At 52.0% G+C, this 22,136-nt stretch overlaps 9 protein-coding genes across 9 annotated transcripts; 2 read left to right on the plus strand and 7 right to left on the minus strand.

The window, feature by feature from the left end:
- Nucleotides 1–18: 18 nt before the first annotated feature.
- On the minus strand, nt 19–767 carry B0H65DRAFT_434262 (uncharacterized protein; the record flags this gene model as incomplete). The annotated part of the gene is made up of 2 exons (XM_062825119.1): nt 19–435; nt 552–767. Coding segments are annotated over 2 exons (633 nt in total), but the record flags the coding sequence as incomplete, so codon positions are not given.
- Nucleotides 768–1,296: 529 nt separating this feature from the next.
- Nucleotides 1,297–3,885, minus strand: B0H65DRAFT_512384 (checkpoint kinase; the record flags this gene model as incomplete). The annotated part of the gene is given in 7 exon segments (XM_062828568.1): nt 1,297–1,374; nt 1,415; nt 1,719–2,917; nt 2,984–3,475; nt 3,485–3,598; nt 3,623–3,826; nt 3,838–3,885. Coding segments are annotated over 7 exon segments (2,136 nt in total).
- A 784-nt stretch (nt 3,886–4,669) lies between these two features.
- On the minus strand, nt 4,670–6,352 carry B0H65DRAFT_327423 (uncharacterized protein). The gene is made up of 2 exons (XM_062823483.1): nt 5,481–6,352; nt 4,670–5,414 (listed from the first exon to the last, which is right to left on the minus strand). Exons 1-2 carry the CDS (start codon nt 6,232–6,234, stop codon nt 5,083–5,085), a joined length of 1,086 nt encoding a protein of 361 aa, XP_062678031.1. The 5' UTR covers nt 6,235–6,352; the 3' UTR covers nt 4,670–5,082.
- A 2,865-nt stretch (nt 6,353–9,217) lies between these two features.
- Nucleotides 9,218–10,772, minus strand: B0H65DRAFT_533593 (uncharacterized protein; the record flags this gene model as incomplete). Its single annotated transcript, XM_062828984.1, has 1 exon — nt 9,218–10,772. Exon 1 carries the CDS (start codon nt 10,694–10,696, stop codon nt 9,218–9,220), a length of 1,479 nt encoding a protein of 492 aa, XP_062678032.1. The 5' UTR covers nt 10,697–10,772.
- Nucleotides 10,773–11,120: 348 nt separating this feature from the next.
- Nucleotides 11,121–11,916, plus strand: B0H65DRAFT_502767 (uncharacterized protein; the record flags this gene model as incomplete). Its single annotated transcript, XM_062827861.1, has 1 exon — nt 11,121–11,916. A coding segment is annotated over exon 1 (657 nt), but the record flags the coding sequence as incomplete, so codon positions are not given.
- Nucleotides 11,911–12,527, plus strand: B0H65DRAFT_479475 (uncharacterized protein). Its single transcript, XM_062827529.1, has one exon. The coding sequence runs from the start codon at nt 11,948–11,950 to the stop codon at nt 12,440–12,442; it is 495 nt and encodes a 164-aa protein (XP_062678034.1). The 5' UTR covers nt 11,911–11,947; the 3' UTR covers nt 12,443–12,527.
- A 487-nt stretch (nt 12,528–13,014) lies between these two features.
- On the minus strand, nt 13,015–13,876 carry B0H65DRAFT_479477 (uncharacterized protein). Its single transcript, XM_062827530.1, has 2 exons — nt 13,681–13,876; nt 13,015–13,622 (listed from the first exon to the last, which is right to left on the minus strand). Exon 2 carries the CDS (start codon nt 13,591–13,593, stop codon nt 13,210–13,212), a length of 384 nt encoding a protein of 127 aa, XP_062678035.1. The 5' UTR covers nt 13,594–13,622; nt 13,681–13,876; the 3' UTR covers nt 13,015–13,209.
- A 1,743-nt stretch (nt 13,877–15,619) lies between these two features.
- On the minus strand, nt 15,620–17,765 carry B0H65DRAFT_327515 (uncharacterized protein). Its single transcript, XM_062823484.1, has 3 exons — nt 17,483–17,765; nt 16,992–17,397; nt 15,620–16,935 (listed from the first exon to the last, which is right to left on the minus strand). The coding sequence occupies exons 1-3, from the start codon at nt 17,515–17,517 to the stop codon at nt 15,760–15,762; spliced, it is 1,617 nt and encodes a 538-aa protein (XP_062678036.1). The 5' UTR covers nt 17,518–17,765; the 3' UTR covers nt 15,620–15,759.
- A 675-nt stretch (nt 17,766–18,440) lies between these two features.
- Nucleotides 18,441–20,449, minus strand: B0H65DRAFT_327548 (catalase-like domain-containing protein). The gene has a single exon (XM_062823486.1). It carries the CDS (start codon nt 20,187–20,189, stop codon nt 18,516–18,518), a length of 1,674 nt encoding a protein of 557 aa, XP_062678037.1. The 5' UTR covers nt 20,190–20,449; the 3' UTR covers nt 18,441–18,515.
- Between the last annotated feature and the right edge of the window lie 1,687 nt (nt 20,450–22,136).

Consider the following 22,136-nt stretch of genomic DNA (forward strand, 5'->3'; position numbering starts at 1 on the left):
CCACTTACGGCGCGTCGACTGCTCGAAATTCGGCTTGGCTATGACCTTGTACTCCCCCATCATTTCAAGCTCGCGCCGCTTGTCATCGAGATATTCGGAGAACCCGACAGTCTGCCGCCTGTTGACCAGTTGCCAAGCGCGATATTCCTTCCAGCGGCGCAGCTGTCTGAAGAACACCCAATTGTGCGGATTCGGTGTGTCGGGATATTCCGCCCACGGTCGCAACATATCGCGATATGCGTCCGGATCTGTCGAGACTTGCGGTAGGAGACTGAGGGGGAAGAGCGGCCTGCAACCGTCATCGAGGAGGGCTTGGTAGCACCTGGCCTGGTACTCCTCGTCTTCGAGAGGCGGGACAGTCGAGGACCTGGAGGAGAGTACTCGGGCCAGCAGTGTAGCGAGTTGGAGGGGGTCAACAGAGGGTGCGACGGTTTTCTGGACGGCCGTCCTGAATGGGTGTCAGTTACGATTTGGATTGATATTGCGAACTGCGGATTGCCATCGACTCTCAGCAGCCGCTCGGCAAGTCGGTCCCTCGTGGCTTGGGAGACATCTGTCCAGTCCGAGATGTTCGAGATACGCAGAGCGCCGTCTTGGTCGGTGAGATTGTCCTTCACAAACAGGGCGAGGTCATGCTGGTTGAGACCAAGAAATTGGTCAACTGAAAGCGGCACTTTGTCATCAACTGAAAGCGACTCTTGGTCAACTGAAGGCGGCTCTTGGTCATCAACTGAAAGCGGCTCTTGGTCAACTGAAAGCGGCTCCATCATGGCCTTGGTTTGTTCGAGCGCGCTGGGTGCTGTCGCTAGGATGATGTTGTCGTGGTGTCGCACGCGTTTTAAATGTCGAAGAGCATCGGCGAGCTGTGGGTGCCAAGTCGTGTTGGGGGGGATAGGAGTTTATCAGTGCTCTGTAGGATTGGATCCATCCCTTAAACGGTGTAGTGTAGCTGTGTTATTTCGGCGCGTCCCACAAGTACCAGCAGTACCTAGCGCTTTGGCTTGAAAGCTAAGGAATCTGCCGATACTGGTTGCGAACGCTAACAGTATCCGAGCTTTTGAAGTAGCATCATGCGTCAAGTGGTATCTGCAGGCAATCGGGACAATTGATTGGCCACAACCTCACATTCCGTTTGAAGGGATGGATGACCGTTGTACCCTGGGCTTCTGTGCAAGGACCTCTCCTGTCGGCTACAGCCCCACCGCAGCTAGCACCCCGCTATTAAGGCTATAGCGCCTTCCTCCCACAAGGTATTTTGATAGATCCCCTCAAACCACAATTTTAAAGAGGGCATCTTTACCCAGTACATCGAACCCAGGTTCTTGCTACACAGCTCCAGTCCTCACAGCCGCCAAGATGCACAGTACCTCTTGTCTATATGTATGAATATCTAATTTACATCATGTTTTTATACACTATATAGATGCAAGGTATGGCTGTCCGTCTCGAGCTCTTACCAAAAGTGTAAGTAACTACACCATCATGATCAATTCATATCAAACAAAATTCGTCGCTCTATATACAATCCCACGGTCAAAACCAACAAGGAATCTCAGACACAATTAGTCGATCCGGCTATCCCCCGCGACAGACTTGTTCCGTTTCGCCGTCCTGTTCTCTGACGTGCCACCGGACACTAATGGGCTCCTAGATGTTCGTGTCAGCTTCAATGCTTGGTCCTTCCAGCTCGGGTCACCAGCCTCCCGTACGGTACTTACCTGGTAGTCCTCGGTCTCTTAAAGGAGGGCGCGGCATCAGCCTCATTGCCTCTGCGTGTGTCTGTCCTCTCCGCCACCTCCGCTCTATCCCCCATATCCTTGACAGCATCGGAGGGTGGCGTAGCCTCCAGATGTATTTCGGGAGGCGCTGCAAGCCCCAAGACGGACCTGGGCGACCCTTGGACTTCTCCGTCCTGCGGCTTGGTTGTGATTGTCGAAGCCGAGCTAGACCCTCCGCTGTCGCTGCAGCCTCCGTCCGAGCCATAGCCAAAGCTGGACCTATTGAAGAGGTTGTCCTCGGGATTTTCAAGCTTGGAAAGGAGCTGCTCGATATGTACTGTGGTCGCCTTGGGGGACGGGGCGTTCGTGGAACGGACATGTCGTCCAGGATTGCTGATAATGTCTCTTTCCAGCGTCGAGTCCCTGAGTCCTGGATCGCCCGTTTTCGGCTCCGTGGTTTCGCTGTCGGCCTTCCGGGCCTCACCCAGACGGATCGTGGACGCCTCATTCTCGGAATTGTCCGGGCTGTAGCTATTACTTACTGCACCATTGCTTTCTTCATCGGTATGGTTGAGTAAGAGTAAGGTATTATTGAGGCAGTCCGTGGCCGTCTTTCGGGCGTCGGGCCGTAGACAGAGCATCGAGTCCAGGAGGAATGACAGTAGGTCATCTCCCTGTACCTGTAGCCCACTCATTCTTTTCACCCACAGGCGGACACGATTGCACCACTCCACTCCCCGCCTGCCGTATTGTGGAAGTCCACACACGAGCTCAGCAAGCACGACGCCCAGCGACCACACGTCGACAAGGGCCGTATAAGCCGCCCCTTCGTCTCGCATAATAGTAGCACTTGCTTCGTAGACCTCGGGTGCCAAATAGAGGCAGGTGCCGCAAATGGTCTTGAGGACGTCTCCCTCGCGGGATAGACCAAAGTCTGCGAACTTGACAAAGATGGCGTCGGGGCGGCGATACATGACCAGGATATTGGTCGGCTTGACGTCTCTGTGCACGATCTGCGGGTCGAGCGTATGGAGGTAGGCGAGAGCTTCCAGCGTCTGCGCGAGGATCTGCTTGCATTCGTAGCGGGAGAAGCCACGGCCGGCTTGGAGGTGGTCGCCAACAGATTCGTCGGGCACGTATTCGAGGTGCAAACACGGCGTCGGCCCCGGACTGTAGTTTAGCAAGGAAACGATGTGCCTCTAGTAGGAGCAAGTTAGCAGAGCTGCCCTCGGGCGCGTTGTTGTGACGCACTGGATTGGACTAACGTGGTCGATCCGACGTAGGATGAGGGCTTCTCTTTCCCACGCAGCGGCGTCGAACGACCTGTTAACTGGTCTCTTGAGCGCGTACTGCTCTCCGGTGCTGACGTTCCAAACGCGATAGACAACCGCGAAACTCCCTCGGCCAAGCTCCTTCTCCAACGTTACAGGCGCGGTAGGTTTTAAAGCCGGCGTCTGCACGCCGGAGGGGACTTCGGTCCCACGCCGGCTCAAAATGCCGATTTGGTCAAGGTCGAGGAGAGGATCGGCGTCCGCCGTCCCGGCGAGGAATCTGTCGACCTTGTCCCTGTAGGACCTGGATTGAACGTCGTGCTGTGGCACGACGAGCTGGAACTGTAGGGACGGAGATACCTTGACGATGATAGGGCTTTTGTCCTTTAGAAAGTCGCTCCCTCCAACGATCCAGCGGAACGAGGACCACCGACCGCGCTCCACCCCTTCATACACGACCGTGGTGCCGCGCGTAGAACCCAGGTCCTGGACGACGAGACAGTAATCCTGATTGAATGTGAGAGCGAAGTGGTAGAAGCTAACGCCCTTGAGGGGCGTGAGACGGAGCTCAGCATCCTCGCTCCGTCCACACCTCAAGCCAACGCGAGTCTTAGGTATATGGGCGAAAGTCACCCTAATACAAGCCTCTAATTCAAGAGGGTCGCGCTCCTCCGCTTCCTCCGTCGGCTCTCGGTCGAGCCTGTTGAATATATTGGGTGGTCCCGAGTGGACTGCCGCCGAAGCGTATTTCGGCACCTCCGGGCGACAGTATCTTGGAGGACGGTAGCCCGGGTTCTCCTTATTCTCGTCGATAGTATCTTTTGCCCCTTCGTATCCCTGGCTGCTACCGCCGGGTAGATGTAAGCTATAACGTCATCGTCGCCGCCGTTGTCCATTACGAAGAGCAAGAGAGTGAGGAGGAGGGAATAGGGTCGTTGGATGGCTAAGGAGGGTGCGCGAATGATGGAGGAACAGGACGAATGTATCTACACTTGGCACCTTTATCGGCATACATATATATCAGGGAGCAGGAATCTGACGACCTAGGCCGCAATGGGAATTAGAGTATTCTTTAGCATTGATATCACAATGTGCTTGGGTACCGCTTTTTTTCACTCGATGTGGTTTTACTCAACCTGTGCTAAGATCCGGACTAGCAAAGCCTAACACGGGGATACAGGTGATACTGGAAATCCCACTAATGTCTGTGACTGAATGGTTCCAAGGAATTATGTGGCTGCGTTGGCAAGCCTGCGATGGATTGTGACTCGCATTAACTCAGTAATAGATTGGTTGAACTTCTTGTTAGACTTTGCTTCTGTCAGATGGTCCCGGCCCTATACCTGTTTGAGCAAAATCAAATCGAGTGAGAATTACCGGTAGCCAACTGGATGCGATTCACGCCAGCAGTCCCGCCTACAAGGTAGCTATCTTAAAAGGGCTAGGGACCTGCGTAGTACTTGAGCAGTACTTATCAGCTTATCTAACATAATATAGAGGTACTGTGTACACTGCATCGGCCCAATTATTGGCGGGGCCGTTCCTAGTTCTGCGGACCGTACACGTGTACAACACCAGACAGCTCCGCCCAGTAGGTCGACCCGCACAGATCATCCCGGCTTCCCAAATGCGGGCCGCGGCCGGCACCTAGCGCGCAGAGCAATCGTCTGGAACAAATTCTCTGCCGTTGAACTACAACGAGCACAGACGGACCACAGACTCATCAAACGACCTCAGTCATATACCAAAGGACTGTTTACCCACTCTCATGACAGAAGCTGACGCGGCGGAGGACCCGGCAGTGTCGGCAGAGACCTTGGTACGCAGACTCTCGTCCTCCCCCCCAACTAAAAACTCTCAGAGGTCTGACTCCGATGAGGTGTGCAGCGGCAGCGCTGGACGAGTCTGACCCAAGACAAGGATTTCTTCAATAATGTCGACTGGCAGCCGATCGACTTCATACCGTCCGTCGGGTACGAGAGGAAGATCTGCTTCCTGGGGTGCGAGAGCCTCGCCTTCCAGAATCCCAGCGGCAAGGCCATCTGGACAACCAAAGGCGATGGGGAGATGATCGTCCCCGCGAACGTGGGAGTCTACCTGATCCGGGGGAAGTGGAAGTGTGCTGCTGCAATGCCGTTGTCGTCGTTGTTAGCTTGAATGTCGCTCGCGTTTGGGATTGCGAAGAGTCGCTGCGCGATCCGGAGCCCTCGTAGGAATTCGAGACGGAGACGCAGGGTACCGTAGCGTGGCTCGTGGGTCGCATGTACTTCTATCATAATGCAGTCCGTTGTGTCGGCCAGCCCGGCCGTGTCTCTCTCCCACGTCCGTAGCCGGCTCGTGTCGATTGCTTCATAGAGCTGCGAGCCGAATATCAAGGCGGCAGCCGCGCAACACGCCCTTTGGAGGCTGCAAGGGCCGTCGCTGCCTGCATACGGTCAGTGAACCCCGCTGCCACGCTCGGCTATTTTACTCCTTCCAGGTATATACTTACTATTATAGCCCGACTCTTGTATCCGGCAACCCGCGGGGAACAAGACCTTCTCGAAAAGGTCGACGTCCCCGATATCCAGCCACAGGATGCAATCCTCCTTATCTACGGAAGGAAAGTCCATCCGTACTAATCCGGTCGTCGTCCGAATCGAAAACTGGTCATTCCCACATCTAGCTGGAGCTTTGCAAATAGCCTCGAAAACACCGACGGCAAACTGGCTGCGGACGACTTCCAAAGGCGCCCCGTTAAAGCGCCATGGTTTGGGGCCGTCGGCTGTGGTGGTAGGGCTTTCTACGGCCATCGCCGTTCTCGGTATTGCAGGGAAGAGGGCTTGGATCAGCTTCTGGAAGGCTATGCTGCCCCTGATCCTATGCCGCCTGGCGATGTCCTCAAGGATGACCTTGTCCGCGTCACCGAGGCGAATCTTGGCTCTCTGCTCATGGTGTTGACGAAAGAGTTCCAGGTTGTATTTGACGCAAGCCGTATTCGTGTTGACGATCAGCAGGAAAGGTATGAAGATCTGAGGATCCTCATCCAACACATCGAGGTAGAGTTTGTGCGCTCTCTTTTCGGCATGGCGTGTCCTGATTTCTCTTGTCGATCGAACCTCTTCGCCTCTGTCCTGGCGCTTGAATTCACTGCACGCAATGACTAGACGATGCTCCAATAGGTTGCGGTACGTGGTTGGGATTGAATCTAGTTGGTTGATTCGATCCCGGAGTTTGTACATACAGGCCAGCCGATGAGGTGCCATGGCAATCAATGGCCGAACCAATACGATCAAGATGACAGCAGATGAGGGAGGGTAGAGGAAGGCAGAGGAAGGCAGATGAAAAAGTGGATAGGACTTTTGTAGTGTTTACCGCTTTGTCTCATCCACTACCGCTTATTCTCATTCAAACCGGATTTATCTAACCTCCTTGTAGTTTAGTGCAGCCAGGTGGGCACCTGCAACCAGGGTAATCAACGTGGCCGTACAAGGGGGTTCGAATGGTTTACAGGGGAAAAAAAAGTGGCCTCCCCTGCTGGAGTGGCTGCTTGGCAAAAGAGGGAACTCACCTTGGGGTCGGTCGGGTTTTTGATGTTGAACCCGCGACGGGAATCTTGATGGCGGTGAGCTTGAACACGTCGCTAGACTTGACGCTTGCTTCTTTGATGAAAGACTGCATCGCGATCGATAGTCTTGGTGTTGTTTGATTGATTCTGGTTGATCTGTTGATTCTGGTGGTTTGAGGGCACGAGTTAGAGTCGAGAAAGGTGGTTGTTTGAGGAAGGAGGAAGGAGGTGGGGTGGCTGGGCGAGATTCTCAAAGATTACTGGCACGGGGCACACGGCTGGCAGGGGAGTCTGCAGGTGGCTGGCAGGGTTGAAAAGTGGGTTAAAGTGGGCTTGTCGGCCCGGCTATACTATGATGGGTTTAGCGGGGCAGGGGGGGATAAATCCGGTTTGAATGAAAAAAAGCGGTAGTCCTACTCAAGTTTAGGAGCTGTACTGTCCTGCCATCCGCTGCGAGTCACCCGCATGCTGGAACTTGCCAGTCGTCTTGAGTGGTCTCGCTAAGTCTGTCAGCCCCATCTGCTACGTTGGCGCTCCGGCATGCAGGTCCTTTCCCCGATCTACTAAACCGTATGTGGGAAGGATAAATCCGACTTAAATCCCTTTAACGCCACAAATATATCATTTTTAGCGTAGCATATGTTATTATCACGGGGCAAGGCGAAGGTTAGGGGGTAGGTTTTCTCTTTTGTAAACCCGCTTGCTTGGATGGAACTTTGTCTGCAAATTGTCGAATCCCTATCGTGTAGCATGGTTATTGTCGCACCTTTCCCTATGCATTGCCCGGTCAGTAGTCCCAACATGCGATTCGACTCAAAATAGAATGATGTTACCCAATCGTGGTATATGTCTGCACCCACCCTTGGGTAAGGTCGAGTGCGGACGTGAGTTGAAGGTCTGTTTAACGTGATGCCGGGCAACAGGTGTTCTGAAAAGGGCTCGCGCAAGGGTATCACCATCCGGGAAGATCTCCAACTCGATCTCAGCCTCCCCCTCTTCGGCATCCTGTTCGTCTCCCCCCTTCTTGCTGCGCCGCCCTTGTGCGGTAGGTGTTCTGGCTTGGAGCTTGACTTGGAGATTGGTTTGGGGCTTTACGATAGCAGCTTTACTATCCCCGGCAAATACTGTCCTACTCCTGTAGCTGAACCAGGCGAGGAAGCTGAGGCCTCCGAGCCCAATCTTGTCGATCTGATCTTGTGTTTCTTTTGCTTGTCCGTGAAATCCTCACCCTAAACGGTCGACCAGTTTTCCTTATCCTCTTCCCGGATGGCGTTGATCAAGCCGAGTCGGCCGTTCCTCAGGTCCTTGCCTTTTTTTTTCCTCGATGCTAACAAGCTGGCTGATCAGTACATGCTGCTGGATGGAAGAGGGCAGTTCGGAAAAGACCTACCATACAGCTGGCATTGATACAAGCTGAGTTGTGGGGAAATCGCATTTACTGGTGTTCCGGGGGTCGGCGATGTTCCTGCTTGGCGGGGGCTAGAAGCTCGTCTTGAAGAATTCGTTTTGCAATGCGGTGTTGATTCCTCGCAGATCTGTTTCTGGCATCGTGCCTCTCGCAGTGGAGGGCTCGGTATTACTGTCGCGATCGTTCGTCCGTGGCTGTAGTTGCCGCTGCTTTTGCTACGAGCTTGGTAGGGATGCGGTAATTGCCATGTATGTAGGAGGCCCGACCGCCTTGACGAAGATTACACACTTTCGCGTTGTGCTTGTGTCGAGTGTCGCTGATGGAGTTTTCGCATACGTTCGATCGTGGTGTCCATCGTGGCTATAGTTGCTGCGAGCTTGCCGCTGCCGTTGCTGCCGACACAAGAAGCAGAGAGCATTGTGGTGGTCTGTGTCGGAGGTCGGGACGTTATCGTTACGTTGCGCAATGGGAAGAGGTCCCGGTTGGGTAGTGCAGGGCTGCAGGCTTGGGTTGGAGGGCTGATGAATAGCTTTTAATGGTCGGGGAGACTGGAAAGATCGTGAGTGAATGGTCTGGTATTGCTTTGGAGTTGCTCCGTACGCTCCTGTCTTGGACAGGAGGGCTGATGTAGGCTGGCGCGAAATGTATTGGAGGACACCGGCTAGTTTCGGTGACCAAATCGCTCGAGATTTCGAGTAGCGCGCTCCTAAACGTAGGTGGCAGTGTAAGTTGATGGCTACAGGTCGTGATGATCCTCGACATTGGGGAGGTCGCGGTAAGCTTGCGTTGGGGAATCGGTTGGTGTGGTTGTGGTATCGATAACTGAGCATAAAGGTTGCGCCCTACGTGTGCAAGCTCTACATTGGAGTTTGCACTCTGTATTTGTACATTGGAGTTTGCACCCGTTACTCCAAATACAAAATGAACGTTTGCGCCCACCTTTAAAACCCGCCTTCGACAGACTTGCTCTCCGTGCTGTTTAGCGTATACAAAGTTTTGCACCCTACGTATGTAAGCTCTACACTGGAGTTTGCACACTATATCTACACGTTGGAATTCGCGTCTACACGTTAATTGCCCGCGCTTTGGGTTCAGATATCAAAGGCTCAAGTTGACACTGCGCGTTTCAGGGACAGAGTTTACCTATCATAGGAATCACGCAATTGAGACATAGGAAGAAAGGGATGGATTGTTGTCTCCAAGGTACGGCATACTGTTTTATCACTTGCACTTGAATTTGGGCACACACTCTACTTTGATTCAAATTAGCTACCTAATCTTCTGTCCGCCAAGGGTTGCTGGCATCGACATGGATCGTGTCCTCGTCATCAAGGTTCAGCCGACGTGCAATGCTTCCCACTAGTTGGGCGAACGTCTTGTTGAACATGTACTGATTGATGATGGCCCGTTGACGCTCCTGTGCTCGGCGGAACTCTACACCAAATCGCGCCCCCATGTCCATAAGCATAGCTGTGTCATTCTCCAGTTCGCTGAGTAACATCTCGATGCTTAGGAGCTTCATTTCGAGCTCGCCTCTTAAGACAAAGTGCAAATACCGATTCAAGTTCTCAACGCCCTCGGTATCAGTGTGAAATCGGTCCGTGTCAGCCAATGTCCGATCCAGGTTGTTCTTAAAGTACGTTGTCTCTTCCGCGACATACAGGCCTGCCTCGTCGCTGTCTTGACCCGTTTTCGAGCCAGCCTGAACGCCGTTGAAGCCGCCCTGGGATATCAGCGAACTTGCAAGCATGGTGACCAGTCTTTCGCCCAAGGGAAGGTGTTCTCCAACCCAAACGGGTAGGATAGGCACTCCAACGGTGTAGGGCTTTAGGCCAATTTGTAGCAGCGCGCCAATGGTAAGGGCCAGAAACATATTCTTCATTGGCAAGGCGGACATCGAGGGCTCGTAACGGTGCTGCTTGAGGTGTTCAGACATTTGACCTGTTGTACACCCTACGTACAAGGGCCCTTGATGCATAAAAGCGCTCCCTGTATTGTCAAGCTTTTGGAGAGGCTTGGCTCGTCTTTGGAAGGATTCGATGAACACCTCCAGCTTGTGTATGTTTGCACTACCGAAAGTTGGGAGGTAGTGAAGTGTAGTGCCAGCTGATGCATCTTCATTGGCCTCATGTGGATATCCACAAATCTTGTCAAGTTTGTAGGCGTCTTGGATGATTTTCCCGGAGTTGGGGGGCAACTGGGAGCCTTCTTGACTGTTTGCCAGCAGGTGGTAGGCAGCCGCGTAGTTTTCAAGGATGCGGATGACTTCGGTACACTCTCGATAATTCAGAAACGCGCCTTCTTCAGCATCCTCGCGTTCCCGAAAAGCAATGCCAACAGCATATACCCCTGGATAGTTGCCGCGCTCGCCCAGCTCTTCGATACACTTGACTGAGCTTGTGGCGTAGTCATGTACCAGTGTCCCTTGAATTAAAGAGTCGTGCAGGCCAGTAGGGATGGCATGGAGGAGGATAGCGTATTCGTTTTTGCCGTCCTTGACATCATCGGCCAATGAGTTCGCCGTGCTGAGCAATACCACTGCCGTGTTTTTGATGCAGATATTCATGACATCAGGCAGACACATGCAGAGACTAAAGTTGGAGGTGTACGCTCCTGTCAGAGCCTGGATCATGAGCTTTTGCTCTGGCCCGACAAGAGGTCGTTGGGGGGTGGGATCCTCCGACAGCGTTGGCCACGTCGTCGTAAACTCGGAGTGCCCCAAGTCTCGGGTACTAACCAGCGTACTGCCCATGGTGATGATGCCTGAAGGCGCATGGAGCTGTGTGTGTGTGTGGGCGGTGTTCTCGGATATGAGGGCAAAAGATGTGAGAACGTGTGTGCTATGGAGAGAAGACTACCTCTAGAGAAGTAAGGGAAAAAAAATGTGCAGGACTAAAATACAGGAAGGGTGTGGGACCCACACGAAAAGGGAATGGAAACGGCAAACGGAGCTGGGAACCAGGTACATGCATCAACTTTGCGCCTGCAGCGAAGGATAGGGACGGGGCAGAGAAGAATGTGTAAGTGATAGTGCAGGCCACCATATACAGGCTTATAGCGGACACACGCTAACAAACTGCCATTGGACCCACTTGCATGAGCAACATGCTGTCAACTCCTGCAGTCCTCACCTTGGTCAGAGCTTTCCTCATTTTTTTCCGCGCACAACAACCCCTCCACGGCATTTGGCACCCTGACTGGACTTCATTCAACAGCAAGAGTAACAACGTCGCGCAAGACCATAGCTAATACGCCAGACCCTTTTCAAGCTGGAATTCCCCCTTGCACTAACGTGTCTTTCCAAAACAGAACCATGGTAGAGCAAGGCGGAGGCAGAGCCCCGCATGACCACCACTCGGCGCCCGCACTCAAGAGAAAAAGAGGTCCCAGCGACTATGCTGCTGCGCACCACACCCATGACGAGACGCAAGAGCAGACTCAAATCGAGCGGCTGCCATTCGAAGGGGGCTTGCTAAGCCAACAAGCCCACAATCAAGTTTGCTTCAAGAACAATGGTCCAAACCACAAGGATCACCTCGAGCTTATCGGCCGCGGCAACTCTGCGGTTAACTGGATTGCCCCAGAAAGGCAGATCAAGAAACCTGGGCTTCAGCTTGTGGCCAAGATTGCACTGGATGATGACAGCTTTGAGGCTTTCAGAAAGACGATTCAAAGAGAGGCTCGCGGGGCCGGCGGTGTCTTGGCCAATATCTGGGTTCAGATCCACGAGCCGCCGACCAGCGAGGAAGAGACGCCCACTGTCGTCAACGGACAGTCAACTGCGGCTGATATCGCCGACAAAGAGTCACCTGCTCCCGTTGTCACGGAAGAAATTCCGGTACAAGGCGGTTCCCGCCCGTTGAGTATTGGCCCTCCTGATCAGTTCCGATTCGGTTCTCCTTCGTCGTTCACTGGCACTCCATTTGCCAAGAACCCATACGCCGTGCAGTTTGCGAATACTGGAATGCTTCCTATCCAGTACCCGAAGTACAACAGGCGTGTGATGGATGATGACAGCGAGGATGAAGACCGCAGTCAGCCGCTTGTCCTTGCAGAGCCGCAGCCGCGGCCCTGCGCTCACTGCCAGATCTACGGGCGTGAGGATGCCAACAGTCACGAGATTCGTGACTGTGGTTATGGTTCAAAGTTAGGGGACGTTCCCGGTTGCCCATTGTGCAATAGAATGACTCACTACTATGATGGCTGCAGGAAGAGAAAGAGATCTCCTGCAGACAGGCGCCATGAGGACTGGAAGTTTCTCGTCGAGTACCGCTCTGGACTCCCTCCTGTCCGCACCAAGATGGCGTGGCCTGATCTGGTGACTAACATGCAACCCACGCATGGTTTTCCCATCACCAAGGATATGGCTCTCCAGGTCAGAGACAACCATCGCCATGGTACTCAGTACCATGACCCTCTGACCAGGACGCTGGGTGACGTCCGGAAGAACTTGGAGCGCTTGAGGGCATCTGAGGTCTTCACTGGCATGGGCTGTTGAAGTGGAAGATATGGAGCGAAGACAAAGATAGGCAAAAGGCTTAATTAGAAAGAAAGAAAGGAAGGGAATAAACGTAAAGTTCACGAACTTATATACATGACCCATGTAGGGAACGATAAGAAATCCACCTGATAAGGTTGATAAGGCTGACAAGGCTGGAAAGCCATGTTCAACTTCAACATGGGCAACCAGTCGGTCAATCGTGAGTTCTAGTCCAGATACTGTTGGGCTAAGCTCTAGCGTCGAGTAGGCAATCAATATACATGTGATGCTGACTTGTTGTGGTGCGACCCTTTTGATATTCTGTGGTGATGTTGTGATCCGACGCCTGTGATGCTGACTTTCTTTTGTGTTGATGTTGTGATGCCCGTGATCCTTGTGATGTTGACTTTGTTCTGTGTTGATGTTGTCTCGACTTTGATTCAGTCTATGTTGCGATGATTTGCGATTCGTGATACTTTATGTTCAGATCCCGATGCTCCTAGATGATTCCAAAGTTGAATGAGTGATGGGCCGGACGTTAACCAGCGTAAGAATTTGGGATAGGAGGAGGAACATGGAGAAGAAATGGTATGAAAGAAGAAAGCAACCGTCATAGTCGAATGAATTTGATGCAAAGAAAGTTTGTACTCGTTCAAATACACTAATGTGCGGGCTTCTCTAATCGAATGCAATGTGCGCACTTTGCCGCTTGAAAGCGAGTGCAAAGTTTGCACCCGACTACACACACCAAATACTCAACCTCATGCCTACCGCACAATACCAACTCAAACCAGCAGTCCAACGGCCAACAAGGCCCAAACTCCCACCCCGAGCAATGTCGTCCTACCCATCTTCGAACTCGCCGCGTTGTCCTTTACTTGCCCGCCACTAATGAACGAAGAAAAGCCACCCTTTGTCTTAACACATAAGCTCATATCGCCAATATCTTTTCCTTTGAGGTGGGAGTCTGGAATCAAGCACCACAAGACGCATCCTTCAAACCCGTCCTGGCCACTAATATGCACCTCGTTGGGTGCGCAGCAATCTGTCATGCCCACGAACGATTCGTTCCAGTTGGGAATAACAAAAACGCTGCGGTCCATGGGTAGACCGGGGATGCCTTCGAGATCAGGGAGGGCATCGTGGTTGCAAGTGCGGTTGACGGACATTTTGAGTGGTTGTATTCGATTGTAGGTGGCTGGAGGTCTTGTTAGTCTAATTGACATCCTAGAAAACAGTCTGTTGAACATACCTGCCTGTCTTGCACTGCTTAAGAATCGTGATAGCAAACGTTGGTTGTGAGGTGGAAAGCAAAGAGATGAACCGTTGCAGGTTGGTCTGGGGAAGTGGGACCTATAAAAGGTATCTTGCCCTTGTCAAAGCCAAGACGCAAGGCATATTAACGATCCCGTGGGTTGACAGTTTGACACTTTGGGCGTATTTGGTTCAACTAATAAAACAAAAGTTTGTATGGGAAAATTATCCCTATCAGCCAACAAACTGCAAATATCAGTATTGATCCGGCGTCGGACCCCCTTTACCCCCTATAACCCCCTTATAACCCCCCTATAAACTAAATACAATAGGCTCTTGGCCGTACCTCCCCTATATATAGCTTGTATATACTTATATAAGGCTTTATTAATTTCTTAATTCAGTATAGTAATAATTTATTCTATTAGTTTCTATCTTAATGGGTTGGAGCATAAAAATAGAGTATTTTATTGGTTAATAGGGGTATTGAGTTAGGTTAGGTTAGGTGTTAGGTTGGAAGTTAATACCTTGCATGACCCCCTTTCGAATTTTATCTTTTATTATAAATACTTAATAAAACAAAATACCCCAATATGGATCCTATTCAATAGCGTATCTTTACGTTTCTAATGGCTATATTTCTGGCCGTCGCCGCTGTTATCTAAACCATCTACCTTCGAGGGAGCAACGAAATAGTATATAGAAGGAGGAGGGTATAGAGGAAGCGCTGGCTATACGGCCGTAATATTATATTCCTAGGCATTAAGATAATTGGGTGGTACAGAACCAAACTCTCTCAATTCGGAATAGATCTTATAATTACGGCGGCCGTTATAAACGAGCTCATCTAAACTAAACACCTCGTTGTCGACATCGTTATTAACGAGGCTGGCGATCTATAAACGAGTAGGAGGCATAATAGGCAAGGCAAGGTAATAAGCCATGGAGGGAAGAGATGAGGGTACTGGTAATAGAGGATTCTAATCAATAAAATTATAGAATTAATACCTATATTTATACCCAACCAACTCGACTCTACTTTATTCGATTAGGTACTCGATTAGGCATTCAATTAACCAGAAATCCTCGATTTATATCGACTCGCTATTATTATTAGTAATAATAGCTTTTATACATTTAAAAGCACTATTGTTACAATTTACTCGATTCCAGCTATCATTGCAATATATTATTATTTACATCCCCCTTTTTACCCCTTAAACCTTTACGGTTAATAACCGCCACTACCCAATATAGGAATCACATAAACGTTATATAATCTTATAGAACGGCTTCCTAACTACTAGAAGGATGTCTCTATTTGTGAATACGTTCAAAATTGAACTCGTTACGGTAATCACGGTCTCATAGCATAAAAGACGAGGCATTTTGTAAAGAATCTCAATAATAATTTGCACCCCAACATATAGCTTCGCTTACCAGCGCCACTAAGCATATACAGGCGCCACTATGCAATAAAAAATAAAAAGAAAAGAAAGATAAATGGTACAAAATCCCTGTCGGTTGCTGCAGATGGCGCTTTGTACCCTCCTCTACCCCTGTTAAAAACAGATTGAAATTTTGTTGGTTGAACCAAACACGCCCTTTGACTTGGTTCGATGCAGTGTTGACAAGTTGACATCCCTGAGGGGTGGCTGGTTCTTTATCCCTTGCAGCAGTGTAACACACAGCCCTAGTATCTGTCAGATTCATAGGTTGGCTGATTGTGTAGTGGTGCCAATCTGACAGTATCTGCACGGATCTGGTCAAAAAAATGACCCAGCCGGCTGGTACCGAATAACACAGCACAAAGATCAGCACCGTTGGCGCCATACAAGCCCCTGGCTGACCACCACATCCGGAGCGATATCACCTCAAGGTCAACTGACCAAAGAACGGACATAGCCGGTGTATGAAGTAATGCAGCTGAAAGTGAAAGTTATCTGTATATGATTTCTGTAATGGTAAATATCATATTGGGATCTGGGAAGATGCGGCTTGATATAATGCTCCGCTGTACGCTTCAGAGGAAAACATACACTTGCTGTATACAATCCCAGCACCCCACTCGATCCATCAATCTATACCAAATCCCGACCATACATCATGGCTCCCAGCTTATCATCCCCCATGTACATCACGTCCATCTGTTGAATCGTCGCGTATGTTCTCGGCTGGGCAGCATTGTCCCTATCGTACTCTTCCTCAAGCTTTTCGTCCACCGTTGGTAGGGTCGGCCGTTTCAAGATGGCAAATGTATCGGAGGATTCGGACGGGGATCGGATTGGCCAGGTTCTTCGTTTCTCGGACTGGTCGGTGGGACTGACGAGCTTGTGCCACTTTGGATGTTGGGAGCTATATCGTTCCAAGATATTGACTGGAGACATCAACGTTAGCGTTGGTATGCGAACCGGATGGCAGATACCCGGACAGTAACACTCACCCAAGCATATGGCAAAGAACTGCACAAACAGCGGCATCATGGCAACCAAGGCCAAGATCTGTCCAAACCCCCATTCATTTTCAGAATAGGAATCTCCGGCTAGTCCCGCGGTGCGTGTCCGAAGATGGATAAAGTAGAAAAGCGCAGTCCACATCACGCCAAAACTTGCCGCGACAAGCAAGCCACCCAGTGTATGGATGACCGAAGCAACCTTGTAGTCATTCAAGACGTCCGAGTCCCGTTTCCGTAGTATGTGAATGAACCATATGACAATCCCCCAGAAGACAGTTATTCCTGCTACAACCCAAGGGGTAACATTGAGGAGATGTTCGATCTGGTGTGTGGACCGACAATCCCTTTTCAGGCAGAACTCCTCAAAATAGGACAGGTGGTCTTCCAGAGTGAAAAAGGTAAAGCTCGTAATCGCCATAAAGACGAAGAGGATAAAGATGCTCGCAAAGGTAAGAACTGGGTACTTTCGCCGGCCGGGAAACCAGGGATAAAGGCAGATGAGGACCGCAACGGAGATCAGTACACCCAAGAAGCTAAAGTAGCCCGAGTAAACGGACCCCTGCCCCTTGTTGACGACGTTGAGAGCGAGGGAGGCAATATCGAGGGCGAATGTGAAGATGTATGTCGATATCCAGAAGGCCTCAAGGCATTGGTCGAACGCTTTGCGAATGGTCCTTGGACGGGGCTTGCCGGCCCTTTCGGGATGTTGTCGAGAATAGAGTCGATCTTGGATGTAGAAGACGACGTGGGAAAGCAGGAAGACGGCTGTGACGGCAGCTTGAAGAAGGTAGACGATGTAGACCTGTGAAGAGATACGTGAGTGTGAGTCCGGGGGTAACAGGAGTTGTGCGCACTTACACCGATCCCTGAAAGATCAGGATTACCCTCCCACTGCAGGTTGTTGCAAAAGTCGATATGGCATTCCTTCGAGTCCCTCAAATCTTCCAGTAGCGACAAGGCACCATTTGGATCAGACTGTTGCTGACGGACGAACCAGTCGATCGCTTGGCCATATGTGAGATTCGAGACATCCACCGAGGCCGGCGCACAATCCTGAAGCAACGAGTAGACGCCCATGAATGGCAAGGCGGGAAGATATCCATTGGCCTCGGATATGGCATGTTGGTTACCGGCGAGCACTCGTGAAGCCGTTGCGCAGTTGTTTTCGACAAGTAGATTGCTCAGTGTAAGGTTTCGAAGGACTGCCGGAAGCCCACGGGTGCTGGGGCTGGCGAGCAGATCGGCCAAGCCCAGGGACAGGTCACTGTTGTTGATGACTGGTCAAGACCTGAAACGAGCACAGAAGAGCCGACAAAAGGTGGACAGATCGCTTTGGAAGATATACCTACCTAGAAAGGCTGGCATATGAGGCAAACAGAACCATAGCCGTGGATGCCTTGCATTCCCTCACCCCTCATTTCGACATCGTGCAATCGTGCATGCAAACCTCTCCCACCTTCTCGTGTCTGCCAAGTTCCCCTCCGCGAACGACGAGCTGAACAGCCTTTGTGCATTTTGGACCGTGTTAGGACCGTGTCGATGGAAACACCTGGTGAGAGGTGAACGGTGTCCCACGTTGTGTGGCACCCGGGGGCACAGCAAACTGCGACGTCGATCAAGTTTTCGTGAACCAACTGGCCCCCAACTCTGCCACAACGGGAGAGGGACGAGCCTTGCCTATCATGTGCCATCCTGGCGCAGAACACTGCATCGAGCTATCAATAGTCTATATGTCGTTAGCCGGCCGGTGGGATGCGGTCCAGGCTTTTGAGAGGTCGCCTTGTGTGTCTCGATTCGCGACCCCGGCGAGTCTGGGAGAGTCGGAGGGCGTTGGGGCGGGATGGTGTAACGTGGTACCCCCACGACGATAAGAGTGATCATTAAACGTCGTTAACCGTCGGGTTGTCGAGGATATGGGGAGTTAGGGCTCGGGCCGTTGTCGGGAGACAGACTGTGCGTTCGATCGTGATACTGGCGAGTGGAATCAGGGGGTCATACGGAGTTGTGACGGGAAGCAGCGTCAGCATAAACCCACTGGAAAGATGAAAGGGGAGAAGACGGACTGACCGATACATCATGATGGTTGACTGATTGATCGAGCAAAAGATTAGGACAAATGGGCTAGGATGCCCCGCGGGAATGTGAAAAGACGTTCTGGATGCCGGTCGGGGACAATTGACGCAAGGTAGTGCAGTGGTGTCATGCAAGGAAGGTGCAGAAGGCATGAACAGACTTCGTTATGATGCAGGAACGACCAGCATTCGCAGAAAGCACGCGTAAGGGACAGCGAACCAAGAAAACAGCAGACAGCTGAAGCAAAAAAGAATGCGCTGCATTATTTCATCAAACATTATTCGCAGGTCGTACACTCATCATCACCACTCACTCCTTGCTATCTTTCGAACCCTCCTTACACCTCATTCCCTTCCCCTTCACCGGCGCCTTGTCATGCTCAATGCCCGCACCGCCGTTCTTCTCAAGCTCATCCAACTCTTTTTCGATAGCCTCTCCCACCTCCTTATCAACCCTACTGAACATCTCGATTGTCTTTTTCTGCACTTCCGGCAACGCCTTGCCAACGTGCGCCGCCACATTCTTGGCAAACCGCTTGTCTTCTCCGGTCTCCTTGAAGATCTTCCATAGATCCCTCGGCTGCTCGAAATCGAGATCGGTGACTTCTGAGGAGAACAAGGCGACCTTACCGGTCCACTCGTCGTGAGCGACGTCAGGAGGACCGAGACGCATGGGGCGGAAAGAAGACCGGACGTAATTCGGGTCGCCGCCGTAGTTGCCGTCTACCCGCATTGGGCCATCACGCTGGTCCGGGGAGTACACGTGCAAGGCGCGGTTGCAGGGGAGTTGTTGGTAGTTGGGACCGACACGGTAGCGGGCGGCATCAGGGTAGGAGAACATCCTAGCCTGGAGCATGGGGTCCGCGCTAGGGCCAATGCCAGGAACCATGGTGGAGGGGGAGAACGCAGCTTGCTCGATATCCTGGAAGTGGTTTTCCGGGTTCTTGTTAAGCGTGAGTTTGCCGATGGGACGGAGAGGATAATCCCGATGCGACCAGGTCTGCGTAATATCAAAGATGTTGTACCGGTAGGTTTCGGCGTCCTTAGGATCCATGATCTGGAAGTACATGGTCCAAGTGGGGTAGTCGCCGCGCTCGATGGCGTTGTACATGTCTTTGATGTGGTAATCGGGTTCTTCGCCGGCCAGGCGGACGGCTTCGTCGGACTCGAGGTTCTTGATGCCGGCGTCGGGCTTGAGGTGAATCTTGACGTACTTGAACGTGCCGTCCTCGGGCTTGCCGAACTTGTAGGTGTGGTTGCCGAAGCCGTTGACATTGCGGAGAGAGGCGGGGATGCCACGGCCGCCAAAGAGCTGCATCAAGCAGTGGACGCCTTCTTGGTTGTTGTTGTGGAAATCCCAGAACATGGTCGAGTCGGGCACGTTGGTCTGGGGGTGACGCTTGTGGGAGCGGTTGAGACTGGGAAACTTGACGGGGTCGCGGATGAAGAAGACGGGCAGGTCATTTCCGACAAAGTCCCAGTTGCCCTCCTCGGTGAAGAACTTGAGAGCGAAACCGCGGATATCACGAATCGTATCCGCAGAGCCCTTCTCGCCTGCTACCGTGGAGATACGGGCCAGGACCTTGGTCTTCTTTCCGACCTTGTTGAGGAAGTCAACAGACGTAAAGTCGGAGACATCTTCCGTGCACTCAAACTCTCCCCAGGCACCGGCTGCCTTGGCGTGGACGACACGTTCGGGTATGCGTTCTCGGGGGAAGTGTGCGAGGGTTTCGATCAACTGGGTGTCTTGGAGTAGAGAGAGGGCTCCCCCACGAGGCTTGGAACCCCTGAGGACAGTGGCAGCCGAAGGGTCCTGGACGGGGCGTCCCTCGGCGAGTGTGTAAACTGGTGCGTCGTCCTGTGATATGTAGAGGTAAGTATGGGCGGATTCTGGAGGGGAAGGAAGGACATACTTACTGAAGACATGACTGTGATAATGGTAGAATCTGGTGTAGGATGAGATGGAGAGCGAGACAACAATCATGCCTCCCAGACCACAACTGCTGTCTTTATATCGGTTTCGATGTTGATATCGCCATGCTAGTCTCGATGGTGGTGAGTGGTGGATACCATGACATCACCACTTTTTGAAATCCAACTTTTACACACACAACGCCCGATCAGCGACATCCATAGTCTCCGGGCCAAGGCAAATTGGAGGAACGAGCCATGGTTGTGACCGTGGTGGGCTATCCTCTGAGCGCTAAGTGCTGTCCATGATGCTGTTCGGTCCTTGATTCGAGTGCGATGTCTCGGGTCAGTGGCCCATTGTAAAAGTCAGGGCCCTGTTTATCATCCAGTCGTGATTCATTGGTGACGGTCGAGAGCCACGTGGGATGTGTATCACGTTCGTCAAAGGATGGAAGCTCTTCGTGCCGAATGGTTGCAATGTCGTCGTGAGGAGACCGGTGTGCTGGACCCCTCAGATATCGTGCATCAAGGCCACAATGGAACGCGGTTGCCACACATCACTTGAGTGTAGCCGGACTGGAAGTGTAAAGACTCAAGGCATGCTATTGACACTCGTGTTAAGGTTGCAGTCACTTGGCTGGCGTCCACATGTGAATGGAATTGTAGCCAAGCATCCAAAGTCCCACGTCGTATAAAATCGCAATCTTTGGTGTTTCGCCCGCTTCCAATCGGCTCTTCTGGATTGTCGAGACAATGTTCGCGACCGTCGGCCAGTAGCGAAAAGGAAGGTGAGGTGGGTCCTCGGAAATCGCATCCGACCGAAACACATCAAGTCGTCCGCAACCCTGCAGACGTGGTCAACACGGGAGGATGGGGGAGTCCGAGATGCCAAGGGGATCATTAAATAGCGTCGCTGGGCATTGGAAGACAAGAGTTGAGGCTCTTGATTGACAAGACAAGACAGTCAGTGCCGATGTGAAGATGTGAAGATGTGAATAGAATGCAGAATCAGCGAACGGCGAATGGTGGGCCACCAGCGGGCACACTGCGCGGCGTTCGGGGATCGGCAATGTGGAATATCGTCGACATTGTTGCCGTCGGTGAAGGATACGATGTTCGAATGTTGTTTGATGATATATTATCAGAAGCCTGAGATGTTGAAGTTGTTATCTTTTGCCCATGCAAGTGTCATTTCCGAAGTGCATCCAGTCGAGACAAGCGATTGGATGAGACCGAGACAAAAGACGAACTGAATGACGGCGCACGGCCGGTGCCACCGGCACGATCAGCCGCCATTGGCCAATCACAGCCCAGAAAAAACTTTTTGTCATGGGAAAAAGGCGGGGGTGGCTGTGTGCCCCTGGTGCTGCCTCCCGCACGTGAAGACAGGCCTCCAATGTCGTGTGCCGCTCGCATTGCGTGATTGAACCCCGGAGGCCCTGAGATCTGTTGGTTCGGGGAAAGGCCTTGAGCTTTTTCGACAACCTTCATTTGCTTTTGAAGGCGGCCAAGACGGCCCTCCCGCATTCCGCCGTGGCCCGTCAGGCGATGAACAAGGGCCGGCATGGACCGTCAAGGACTGTCAAGGACTGTCAATTGTGGGGCCAAGCTGTCGAGGCAACCTCAGACGGGAACGCGGGCTGTAACCCAATAGCGTGTGCAGTGCGCTCAGACGCATCGAGTGACATGGAGTGTCATCAACGAGACGCAATGAGACGAACTCAACCACATCAAACCAGGGGCATCATGTTCTCGAACGTCGGCCCAATTTCCAGAATTCTGCTTTGTTGGTTCGGTCGGCCTGTCGTCTATGCATCGAGTGTGTGGCTGCTGACCCGTGCCCCGTCGCATTGCTCTTCCGAAAGACGGCATCGCCAATCCCATTCGGGAACACAGTGAAACCGTAATGTCGGTCGCTGTTCCCACTACGGAAGCTCCAAGTTTTGGCGCATTCTGACAACCCACCAGATAACAACCCGTAACTCCGGCCGCAAGTCCACCATTCAGATGGCCTGGCCTC

This window comes from Neurospora tetraspora (genome assembly GCF_033439725.1).
Source record: "Neurospora tetraspora strain CBS 560.94 chromosome Unknown B0H65scaffold_8, whole genome shotgun sequence".
NCBI classification, from domain to species: Eukaryota; Fungi; Ascomycota; class Sordariomycetes; order Sordariales; family Sordariaceae; genus Neurospora; species Neurospora tetraspora.